Below are 12,992 nucleotides of genomic sequence, written 5' to 3' on the forward strand. Positions count from 1 at the left end.
ATTACTCCTGCTAAACTACAGTATCTAACTTAGAAGAGCTCTATGTAAGCTTCAGAGCTTGTCTCTCTCACTAACAGAAATTGGTCCAATAATATTATTGGTCCAATAATTGGTCCAAAATATTAATTCACCTACGTCATCTCTCTAAAGTCCGAAAATGACCTTTTTAATGTATAACTAGTTTGAATAATCGTTACACTGAAACAGAAATAGACTTTACTAAGACTTAACCAACAAAAACCTATTTATTTATTCCAAACACCAAGATACAGAAGTTTTCAAGTTTTGCAAATATTGCTCCAAAGCAAAATTCTATATACAACGCCCTCAGTTCTAATAGTGCATAAACAAAGACATATATACTTATGTATCCACAGTGCAATGTTTGCTCATTTTATCAAGGCTCCATGTTGCATTCACTTACCAGTGATTTAAAGAAACAACAAAAAGTGATTTGCCAGACCAAAATAGTGTTGGTCAACTATAAGGAGAGCTACAAATGTGGAAACTTATAAAAATAGGGACAAAACAATTCAGGCAGAGTACAATACAGAACCTTTCCTGAACGTGAAAAGCACTAACCTATTTCAAATAAATATTTTCAGTCATCCAGATCTGTTTCATCAGCAAGGGGTTCCCTATTGAATAATCATTCTGCTAACGGAAAACAAAACCTTCAGTATTGCTATTTACCAAGTGGAATTTTCTTTGCCATGAGCAAAAATAAACTGGCAAAGCAAACTTAATATGAACACTCCAAAACCAGTTACTTGCAAAGTGAAAATTTCCATTTCTGGAGAGAAAACTCAAACCTGGGGATTAACTACTCCATTGCTTTAAACTGTAACGAAGTTGATTTGTGAATGTACTTGTATTTAATTATTTTCCAGTCTGAATGCTCATTATACAGATTTCAAACAGGGAATAATTTACTGGTAAAACAGTAATCTGATAAAAACTTCACAGCTGTTGTTTAAAACCCTTGTTTGGATAGCCGCCTTATCATTTGGTTACTGCTGTCTGATATAGAACTGCACAGCGTTACTCATAATTCAGATGTCATTAAGAGGAATGACATCATTTAACCATTTGTTTTTACCTTTAGAAAGCAAAGTGACATTTAAGATCATGTAAGCTTTATTCCAACTGTGTTACAGCAAAATAAGTTTATTCTCCTGCTGTACATATGTCAAATTCATTATATACCAACTAGTGCCATAAAATGATGAGACATAAATTATTCCCTGAAATGAGTCTTGGCATAAAAGCCTTAACTACTACCTTGAGTAGCCTAGTTATTCCATTTTCTGAAGGAACTAAACTGATCAAAATATTCATTGTAGATATTGTTATTCCTATAATGATAGTGGATATTTCAAGTTTACATAGTAAATCATTATTCTTTGCAGCATATAAACTTTACAGATTCATATATCCATAATTAACAATTTGTACACTTCTGGGTCTTTTGATTACAACTGTGCTTTAATTTTAACCCTTTGGTGGTACCATCACGAATAGAACTATAAGAAAGATCAAGATAACAGAAAAATCCTGCTTTTTCAGGACACCCTCTCAATGCAAAAACAATTTACCCTTTTCCACGGTGAAGTTACACTCATCAATATTTGGGAATTAAAAAAAATCACAACCATTATTTATGGAGATATGAGCCGCACATAAAAGGCTTGTAACATACCAAATACAATACACTAACATTTCAAAAGGTACTATATAATGTATCTTCAACTTAAGCAGCATTTTCATCTTGATCTCACAAAATAATACAAACTAGAAAATTAAAACTAAGTATAAAAAGAGATTGAGAACATATACTATTTAACATAAGACCTCACTGTGAGGACAGTACCTCATGCATAGCTTTTGAGGCTTCATTTAAACAAACATAAAATAAACTGATTCCCAAAACCACACATTCATAATAAGTCTTTACAATGTGCATGTTTAGAGTATTGAAAAAAGTCTACATTTCAAAATATAACAGGAATGGAAATTAACAAATGGGCAGAAAACTACACACCTTAAGTTTGGAACTTCTGGTACATCTCCCATCTTTTAGACATAGCACTGTGTACTGTCACAAAGGTGAACCAGTAGCACTAGTTCAAGGAGGCACAATACGGCCAAATTTAAAAGTTCAAGAATGCACAAGAAGCACAATGTAAATGGATTTCCCCAGTACCGTAGAGTCATGTGATAGTGACATGATAAATATGGAAAACAATCATTTACTATGAAACTAAGTGCAACGCAACTGTGACCACCTGCTACCTCTATTTAAATCAACAGAAGTGGGGTTTTAGGCCAGTATTACTTGAAAACCTCCATGTAAGAGTTTACAATTAAAGATGGACATTCATATTTGCTATGCTTGAAAATTGTTATAACATTGCCTATTGATTAAATACTGTGCTGTGCATAAACCAGTAGGAATAAAGCATGACCCGACCTGGTATACAAGTCACTTAAATAAACTCTGTAGAACATAATTTACAACCTTCGTCAACTAAACATTTTTGGCTCTTAGAACTCTTATCTTCAGTGGCACAATTTTAAGTCAGTTTTAATTATGCAAAAAGTTTATTTCATTCAACACCTTGTTGTAAGGAATGAAAATCTAAGAGTATATTTTGTCAGCCTGCTCCTACCCTTGAATACAAGAGTAAAATCCCCTTCCATATTGTTAAAATTGCCTAGTAAATCCCAAAAGATCAAAAGATAAGGATAACCTTGTTACTGCTTTCAGAACAGTCATACTTCTCCACAATCCCTGAAGTCAGTCTGCATCACATGCAATCAGCATGCTAATTTCATTTAAATATATAGAGCTGTTTGTGTCAAACACTCCGCGTTCATATTCAACAGCAATTTCAAGAGCTCTCTAGTCTCATGTTGAGCAGCAAAGAGCAATTTGTTGCACCTTGCCTAGGTCCGTAATAAGCTGTTTTATACAATGTTTGAGTTGTGGAAGTCTAGCTAGTGGTTCTGGTGGTTCCAGCTCTCCTGTGTAATCCAACCAACTCTCTAAAACTGCAAAAGAAACAGAAAAAGTTAATACTATTCACTATTCTTATTAGCTGGCAAATATATACATATATATTTCCAAAGCAATAAAACTAAGAAGAGTTCTTGAAATAACTATATTTTGAAAGACAAACTACAGTACTTTTAACATATACAATATTTTAGAAATCAGAGAAAACAAAAACTTCCCAAATAGCATTTGGTAATTTACAGAGCTACCATGTGCTTACATCAATGTGTTCATATCTGCAAGGCAAAAAACATCTCTGCAAGGCAAGTTAAAGAAGTATGGATTGGATAAATGGACTATAAAGTGGACAGAAAGTTGGCTAGATCATTGGGCTCAATGGAGAGTAATCAATGGCTCAATGTCCAGTTGGCAGCTGGTATCAAGTGGACTGCCTCAGGAAGCGGTCCTGGGGCTGGTTTTCTTCAACATCTTCATTAATGATCTGAATTGTACGCTCAGCAAGTTCACAGACGACACTAAGCTGGGGGGGAGAGGTAGATATGCTGGAGGGTAGGGATAGGGTCCAGAGTGATCTAGACAAATTGTAGGATTGGGCCAAAAGAAATCTGATGAGGTTCAACAAGGACAAGTGCAGAGTCCTGCATTTAGGATGGAAGAATCCCATGCACTGCTACAGGCTGGGGACTGACTGGCTAAGCGGAAGTTCAACAGAAAAGGACCTGGGGATTAGAGGACGAGAAGCTGGATATGAGTCAACAGTGTGCCTTTGTTGCCAAGAAGGCTAACAGCATATTGGGCTGAATTAGTAGGAGCATTGCCAGCAGATCGCAGGAAGTGATTACTCCCCTGTATTTCATAGAATAACAGAGTTGGAAGGGACCTCTGGAGGCCATCTAGTCCAACCCCCTGCCCAGAGCAGGATCAATCCCAACTAAATCATCCCAGCCAGGGCTTTGTCAAGCCTGACCTTAAAAATTTCTAAAGGAAGGGGATTGCACCACCTCCCTAGGTAACGCATTCCAGTGTTTCACCACCCTCCTAGTGAAAAAGTTTTTCTTAATATCCAACCTAAACCTCCCCCACTGCAACTTGAGACCATTACCCCTTGTCCTGTCATCTGCTATCACTGAGAATAGTCTAGATCCACCCACTTTGGATCCACCTTTCAGGTAGTTAAAAGCACGTATCAAATCCCCCCTCATTCTTCTCTTCCGTAGACTAAACAATCCCAGTTCCCTCAGCCTCTCCTCATAAGTCATGTGTTCCAGACCCCTAATCATTTTTGTTGCCCTTCGCTGGACTTTCTCCAATTTCTCCACATCCTTCTTGTAGTGTGGGGCCCAAAACCGGACACAGTACTCCAGATGAGGCCTCACCAGTGTTGAATAGAGGGGAACGATCACGTCCCTCGATCTGCTGGCAATGCCCCTACTTATACACCCCAAAATGCCACTGGCCTTCTTGGCAACAAGGGCACCCTGTTGACTCATATCCAGCTTCTCGTCCACCGTCACCCCTAGGTCCTTCTCTGCAGAACTGCTGCCTAGCCATTCGGTCCCTAGTCTGTAGCGGTTCATTGGATTCTTCCGTTCTAAGTGCAGGACTCTGCACTTGTCCTTGTTGAACCTCATCAGATTTCTTTTGGCCTACTCCTCCAATTTGTCTAGGTCCCTCTGTATCCTATCCCTACCCTCCAGCGTATCTACCACTCCTCCCAGTTTAGTGTCATCTGCAAACTTGTGAGGGTGCAATCCACACCATCCTCCAGATCATTAATGAAGATATTGAACAAAACCGGCCCCAGGACCGACCCTTGAGGCACTCCGCTAGATACCGGCTGCCAACTAGACATGGAACCATTGATCACTACCCGTTGAGCCCAACAATCTAGCCAACTTTCTACCCACTTTGTAGTGCATCCATCCAGCCCATACTACTTTAACTTGCTGACAAGAATACTGTGGGAGACAGTGTCAAAAGCTTTGCTAAAGTTGAGGAATAACACGTCCACTGCTTTCCCTTCATCCACAGAACCAGTTATCTCATCATAGAAGGCAATTAGATTAGTCAGGCATGACTTGCTCTTAGTGAATCCAGGCTGACTGTTCCTGATCACTTTTTTCTCGTTTAAGCACTTCAGAATTGATTCCTTGAGGACATGCTCCATAATTTTTCCAGGGACTGAGGTGAGGCTGACTGGCCTGTAGTTCCCAGGATCCTCCTCCTTCCCTTTTTTAAAGATGGGCACTACATTAGCCTTTTTCCAGTCATCTGGGACCTCCCCCGATCGCCATGAGTTTTCAAAGATAATGGCCAACGGCTCTGCAATCACATCCGCCAATTCCTTTAGCACTCTCAGATGCAACGCATCCGGCTCCATGGACTTGTGCACGTCCAGTTTTTCTAAGTAGTCCCGAACCACTTCTTCCTTCACTGGTGAGACCACATCTGGAGTACTGCGTCCAGTTTTGGGCCCCCAGCTACAGAAAGGATGTGGACAAATTGGAGAGAGTCCAACAGAGGGCAACAAAAAGGCTGTTCTCAGTGGTGGCAGATGACAGAACAAGGAGCAATGGTCTCAAGCTGCAGTGGGTGAAACACTGGAATGGGTTACCTAGGAAGGTGGTGGAATCTCCATCCTTAGAGATTTTTAAGGGCTGGCTTGACAAAGTCATAGCTGGGATGATTTAGTTGGGGTTGGTCCTGCTTTGAGCAGGGGTTTGGACTAGATGACCTCCTGAGGTCTCTTCCACCCCTAATCTTCTATGATTCTAAACCACAGTTGGCTGGGTGTGGGGAGGCAATCCAGGACTAGTGGTAAAAGTGACACCTTACCCCTGTACTGAGCTAGAAATGAGGGCTTTATGTAACTTGATAGGGAAGATTCCCAGCTTTCTGGTGGGACATGGTGCACTTGCTTTTAATCCTTGTAGAACCCAAGGTATCAGACTTCAAAATCACAATATTTTTATGTATAAAAGCCATTTTGCATTAAAACTCAGACTGATTAAATGTTTAAAAGACGTATGTCTGTATAGGATTATACAATTTTATACACATGTGCAAGCCTTAATGGATCCACAACCAGCTCCTCGCCCTATTAAACATTTCTATTGTAACGAATATTTTCCCCAAAACTAAAGTGAGAATAAAAAAGATGAAAATACAAAGTAAAGAAATAGAAAGGGAGGGAAAGGAAAGGAAAGGAAAGGAAAGGAAAGGAAAGGAAGGGGACCACTCAGGAAAAAGATCTTGGAATCAGTGTGGAAAGTTCTCTGATAACATCCACTCGATGTGCAGTGGCAATCAAAAAAGCAAACAATGTTAGCAACCATTAGGAAAAGGATAGATAAGGAGACAGAAATCATCATAATGCCACTATGTAAATCCAAACCTTCAATACTGAGTGCAGATCTGGTCACCCTATCTCAAAAAAGATATATTAGAATTGGAAAAGGTCCAGAGAAAGGCAACAAAAATGATTAGGGGTAAGGAACAGTTTCTGTTTAAGGAGAGATTAAAAAGACTATTGAACTATATCAAAAGACTAACTATAACTATATACATATATTATATAGTGACTATATCAAAACCAAATTTACTCCTAAAAACACAACTTTCAATTATTACAGCTGGCTAGTGTGATAATAATGATGCTGATATCTTTGTAGATCTGCAGAAATAGGACACGGATCTCAAGACAATGCATTTTGGATAGAAACAACATAATCTGAATGGTACAAAAATATACATTCTGTTTAATCTGTGAAAGAAAATACATTTAATTTACCATCCAGTTCCTTCTCAATGAAATCCATCCTGTGTGTGACTTCATCTTGTAGAGATTCAACATGGGCTAGAAGGTTAAGTTGCCACTGCAGCTGTGAGTTCACAACTCCTTCCTTTTCTTTTTCCAGCAGTTTCATTTCAATAGCTTCCTCTGAAGGGATTTTCTTAGACACACATTCTCTTACCTGACAAAGGTACATAAATTAGTATTTATCATAGTGAAATGGAAATATGTCAGCCAGCCAATCAGGCTGCATGGATCTTTAGAAAATGACAGGTTCAGAGTAGCAGCCATGTTAGTCTGTATCCGCAAAAAGAAAAGGAGGACTTGTGGCACCTTAGAAACTAACATTTATTTGAGCATAAGCATCCGATGAAGTGAGCTGTAGCTCACGAAAGCTTATGCTCAAATAAATTTGTTAGTCTCTAAGGTGCCACAAGTCCTCCTTTTCTTTTTGCGGATCTTTAGAGTTCCTGAAACTAATGGTAGAGTTTCCCCCCAGTTATCCAGTTCCCTACATTCATATTTTTTTTTTTTTTGCTGTGCTTATGATTTGCAGAATTATTTCTCAATAACTAGTCTGAGAATCCTTATTGTCTGACAGCTGTTGCTAGCCCATCAAAATGCAGAGATAGTTCACTAATATGAAACATGAATATTAAAAAGTCTCTATACTCCAGTTGTCTACTAATAAGAATTTAAAAAAACTCTTTACCAGCAACGAAGATGCTGCCTCAGCTTCACACTCTTGGATGAGGCACAAAAATACCAACATTTAAAACGAAAAACAAAATACTCAAAAGCAAAAGAATGTGAGTCTGACGCTGAAGAAACAGAGATTGTTTAAACAGAAGATTTGTTTCTTGATTTCCTGTCTGGGACTGCCCTCTTCCCCAGTCAAAAATATTTGGGCTGCACTACCGTTCTGGCTAGTAATGGAGGAAGTTTAGACTAATTCACAAAGTTCCAGGGTTAGCAACACCCCTTCCTTTTCCTCTCGCCCCCAGACTACCATTTTCAAAAACTGTATGGAAACACTAAATCTTTATTAGCAGATTAAATGTAATTGAATAGAAACACCTAATTAGCTTGTGTTTAATATGCATATGGTCCTCGGAGAAAGCCAATTGTTAAGATACCGAAAGGACTTATCTGACATAAAGCAGCTCAGTCCCAGCAAGGAAATCATCTGGTAAGAAGCTTTCCATTCTGGATCCTGACCACTTCCCCAGTCCGAGATGTCTGGACTATGGCAAGCAGTAAAAAGTGGTTACTCACTTTGTGCTGTAACTGCAGTTCTTTGAGATGTGTCCCCCTCTGGGTGCTCTGCTTCAGATGCACATGAATCTCTTGAGCCCTTGATTGGAGATTTTCCATTAGCAGTGTCCATTCAACTGATTCATCCTCTACCTCCTTGTGCCACACACCGAGGCTATCCAGAGATGCGCGGTCAATGGTCCTCAGTTTCTTATCCATCCAAATATTCCATATAGACTAATCTGAAGCAGGAGGGAAGGAGGGCGGGTAGTTGAACATCCATAGGGGGACACGTCGAAGAACTGCAATGACTGCACAAGGTGAGTAACCTCTTCTTCTCTGAGTAGCGTCCCTTAGAGTGCTCCACTTCAGGTGACTCCCAAGCAGTATCCCCATGGGGAGGTGTGAGGTTTGGGACTGAGTCCAGAACTGAAGGAAGTATATTGCATTTACAAACCGCCACATTGGATCTGAAGGCGTGGATCAAGGCATAATGATTAGAAAACGTACGTAGTGAAGCCCATGTAGCGGTCGTGCATATTTCAGATACTTGCACATTCTTGGATACTGCTGGGGCTGTTGCTTATATTCTGGTAGAGTGTGCTATCACCCTTTGGAGGAGGGATGAATGCTAGTTGCCTCATAAGTGATAATACACCCAGAGATCCACATTGATAGCCTCTGAACAGAGATTGAGGACCCATGGGATCGATCTGTGATGGAGATGAACAGCCTAGGTAACTATTGTAAGTGTTTGATTCTATATAAGTAGAAAGCCAATGCTCTTCGAATAACCGAGGTATGATAGTATGTCTCCTGCAGAAACTTGCGAGGTTTTGGAAAAAACTGGCGGACGAATGGACTGGTTAAGATGAAACACTGATAGTATCTTAAGTAAGAATTTAAGGTTTGGGCACAGAGACTTTGTCCTTTCAGAATACTGGAGGGAGGGGGAGATCCGCTATCAAAGCTTCAATCTCTCCAATCCTACATGCTGATGAGATAGCCACTAAAAAGGAAATCTTCACAGATAAGGAGAGCAGAGAACTGGTTGCCATTGTATCAAATCAGACTCTCATGAAGTAATTAAATTACCATGTTAAAGTCCCAGTTGGAGAGGGGTAGAGATTCCCTAAACCCATTATAAACCTAGACCAGTGGTGCACAAATTGGGACGCACACCAGAGGTTCTCTGGGGGGCACAAAGAAACTGGGATCCTGTGGGTCCCACAGGATCTGCTACCATAATAGCGGGAGCAGGATAAAAATAGAGTGGGTACTGCGGGGCAGGACGGAAATGGGATAAAAAAATAGTTCTCCCACACAGCAAACACGAATACCCCAGCCAGCAGCTGCTGCTCTCCAGCTGCCAGCTCTGAAGTCAGCACCACCGCCAACAGCAGTGCAGAAGAGAGGGCACTGCCGCCCTTACTTCTGCACGGTTGTTGGTGCTGCCTTTAGAGCTGGGCGGCTGGAGAGCAGCAGGTGCTGGCCAGAGCATTCACGTTGCTTGTGCTGCAGGAAAACTATTTTTTAAATCCCGCTCCCATCCCACCCCACAATACATACTCCTGCATTATCTGTTGAATTTTTATCCCGCTCCAGCTATTACGATAGCAGGATCTCAGGGTAGAGCCCTTGGAAAAAAACTGAAACAGTTTGCGATTACAAGTAATGGAGGGTGAGGCACAACAAATTCTGTGAATGATAAATGTGGTAGGGGTGGGGAGATATGACTGAAAAAGTTTGTGAACTACTAACCTAGACAACACAGGGTCAGCAAATATGGAGAATCCTGCTACTGGAGGATGAAAGGCTGATATTACAGACAAATGGACCTTAACTGAACTGATAACCCCGATTTCTTTAGATCTAACAGTTATCCAAGGTGACAGAGCGGCACAGATTCAGACACAAAAATGTGGTGACAACAGCAAAGGAAGAATCTTTTGCACTTCTGCAGGTAAGTAATATGGGTTGACTCCTGATGTTCAGTAACACCTGTTGCACTTCTGCAGAGCAGGAAGATTCTAACCCCACAAACCATCAAGGAACCACACCCGGAGGCGGAGAACCCTAGGCTAGGATGAAGCACATGACCCACAGCCTGGGATAGGAAATGAGGAATGGTCAGAAATATGAACAGTTGGATGCATAGGTGAAGCAGGTCAGGGTACCAAGCTTGTCTCAGCCAGATCAATATTATAAGGATAACTCTGTCTTTGTTCTGTCTGATCTTGTTCATCACCCTTAAAAGCAGTGGTGTTTTAGAAAATGTAAAAAGCAGATTCCGCTGCCAAGATAGAAGAAAGGCATCTCCCAAAGACTGGCGGCCCAGACCTCTTCTTGAGCAGAATGGAGAACACTTCTTGTTCCTGAAGGTGGTGAAGAGATCCACTTCTGGTAGTCTCCACCTTTGGAATAAAGTGTGGAGTATATGAGAGTCTAGCTCTCATTTGTAGTGCCGGGATAACAGTCTGCTGAGAATATCAGCTATAGTTCTGAATATATGGGAGATAACTGAAACTTGGAGCTGATGGATTATACACCAGTTGCATAGTTTCATAGCTTTGGCGCACAGAGAGGGGGATCTTGTCCCTCACGGCTTGTTGATACAGAACATGAAGGGCATAGGTTGTCCATCATGACTCTGATTTGCCCCAATGAGTGGCAGGAAATGAAAGCAGGCATTTCTGACCACCTTGAGTTCCAGCAGATTGGTGTGGAGACAGGTTTCCTGATTTGTCCATCTGCCTTGAGTTGTGAGGGCATTGAGGTGAGCTCTCCATCCCAACAATGATGCAGCTGTTGTCATAGTTACTAATGGAGCTGGCAGACAGAAAGGAAAGCCTGCACAGACGCTGAGGGTCAAGGCTTCCGAGATCGTAGATCTCACAACGGGAATCGGGGCCCTTTAAGAGCTGGCTCCTTAAGATGAAAGTCCACACTCCTCTTTTTGGAAACCTGCCCTGAAGCCTCCAAAAGCCCTAAGGTTGAGGAGCAGTCAACAGTCTCAGTTTAATCTCTCTGTTATTCCTTGCCCTGGATTTGAGGGTCAGGTAGAAGCTGCACTTCTGGGAGACATGGGACTCCCTCAAGCAACCAAGACACAAGAGTGGCTGTTGCTAACAAATATAGCCTCTCTGCAGGAGAGGCAGTGTTTATAACCGGGTGATCCAGGCACGCCCTGCCAGGAGAATAAAAGACTCCCGAGGGGGGAGAGAGGAACAAGACAATCCAATCACCACTTATCTCTAACTATATAGCTATCACTAACAACTAACTAATCCTAAACAAACTACTACAGGAAACTGTAAACACAAGACACCTGAGGCCCGACATGCTAAGGCTCTGCCTCAGGCCAAGGCAGTTGAGAAGGAACTGATGGTAGTTTGCCCGCACATCCCTATATAGCCTTGGCACGTGGCATAAGGAAGTACTAGATGCATGTGGGGGCTGAACGGTCATTGCTACTGGAAAATCTCCGATCAAGAGCTCAAGAGGCACGTTTGCACCTGAAGTGGAGCACCCATAGGGACACTACTCAATGAAGGAGGTATTAGAAGGAAGAGAGTGCTAAATAGGAGAAGAATACGCTCCTTTCCCTCAAATCAGAAATATTTACTTATTTTGGGGACACATCTTGGGAGCACCTTCCTGCTAAATGATGCTTCTCCACAGAATGAAGTTCAAGACTAGCATTTTACAAACATGTTGCTGGATGACTAGGTGGCAGTTTTATAGGTTTCCTTTGTGGTAGCTAACACACTTTTTGCCTCAGATGCTTTCATGATGCCATCCAGAAAGGCTAGGCATAACGCACTTAAAGCGAACACATGAGCAGGTGAACAGGCAATGCTAACAGGAAAGTTTCTGGGATGTATCTGTAGGTCCCGATGACTTGGTGAGTTGCATATTTGGTTTGATGGTCTCTGTGAGGGTCATATAGTTGAACTTTTGGGCCTCTGAAAAGGCCCAGTGAGCGGTTGGTTTCCTTGTGTCTCTAATGACCATGTGACTGGGGCTATGTGACCTTTGATCAGGCCAGGTGTTTGAAGTCTGAGTGGTTAATCCCTCCCTAATAGCAAGGGCGTAGTACTGACCAACAAAAATAATGGAATTTGAAAAAAAACAAAAACCACCTGAGCAGGCTAACAGAGTTTCTGACAGAGTTTGCAGCAGAGAGAGAAGGAATATTTTTTCCCCGGTACATTACCAATACTGACCACCAGCAAAGGACTAGTTATTGGGACAGACAGACTTCTTATGCAGGAAGTACAAGTTGATGGCTGTATAAAAGGAAAAGTTTTATGATCTTCAAAGGCAACTACTGACCCTGAGTGGCATCAGAGAGGCAGAAGAGTTCTTGCATAAACAGATTAAGGTAGCACAGCCAAATGTTCAACTGGAGAATGATATGGTCTCCCACCGTATTCTTGCCAGCAAGTTAAAGTAGTATGGATTGGATGAATGGACTATAAGGTGGATAGAAAGCTGGCTAGATCATCGGGCTCAAAGGGTAGTAATCAATGGCTCAATGTCCAGTTGGCAGCCGGTATCAAGCGGAGTGCCCCAGAGAGCGGTCCTGGGGCCGGGTTTTCTTCAACATCTTCATTAATGATCTGGATGATGGGATGGATTGTACCCTCAGCAAGTTCGCGGATGACATTAAACTGGGGGGAGAGGTAGATATGCTGGAGGGTAGGGATAGGGTCGAGAGTGACCTGGACAAATTGTAGGATTGGGCCAAAAGAAATCTGATGAGGTTCAACAAGCAAAAGTGCAGAGTCCGGCACGTAGGATGGAAGAATCCCATGCACTGCTACAGGCTGGAGACTGACTGGCTAAGTGGCAGTTCTGCAGAAAAGGATTGGTGGATTACAGTGGACGAGAAGCTGGATATGAGTCAATAGCATGCCCTTGTTGCCA

General features: G+C 41.7%; 1 protein-coding gene across 5 annotated transcripts in view; it reads right to left on the bottom strand.

Annotated features, from left to right (window-relative positions):
- Nucleotides 1–226: 226 nt before the first annotated feature.
- The window catches only part of PHF20 (PHD finger protein 20), a 184,822-nt gene continuing 172,056 nt past the window's right edge, over nucleotides 227–12,992 (bottom strand). For all 5 annotated transcript variants that reach the window (XM_077831639.1, XM_077831638.1, XM_077831637.1 and 2 more), the window contains 2 exons: nucleotides 6,807–6,990; nucleotides 227–3,051 (listed from right to left, as the gene is read on the bottom strand). In XM_077831639.1, the coding sequence (XP_077687765.1) occupies nucleotides 2,909–3,051; nucleotides 6,807–6,990 (327 nt within the window). In that variant the 3' untranslated portion in view covers nucleotides 227–2,908. The remainder of the gene's footprint in view (nucleotides 3,052–6,806; nucleotides 6,991–12,992) is intronic.

Source organism: Eretmochelys imbricata, chromosome 13, assembly GCF_965152235.1.
Source record: "Eretmochelys imbricata isolate rEreImb1 chromosome 13, rEreImb1.hap1, whole genome shotgun sequence".
Classification (NCBI taxonomy): domain Eukaryota; kingdom Metazoa; phylum Chordata; order Testudines; family Cheloniidae; genus Eretmochelys; species Eretmochelys imbricata.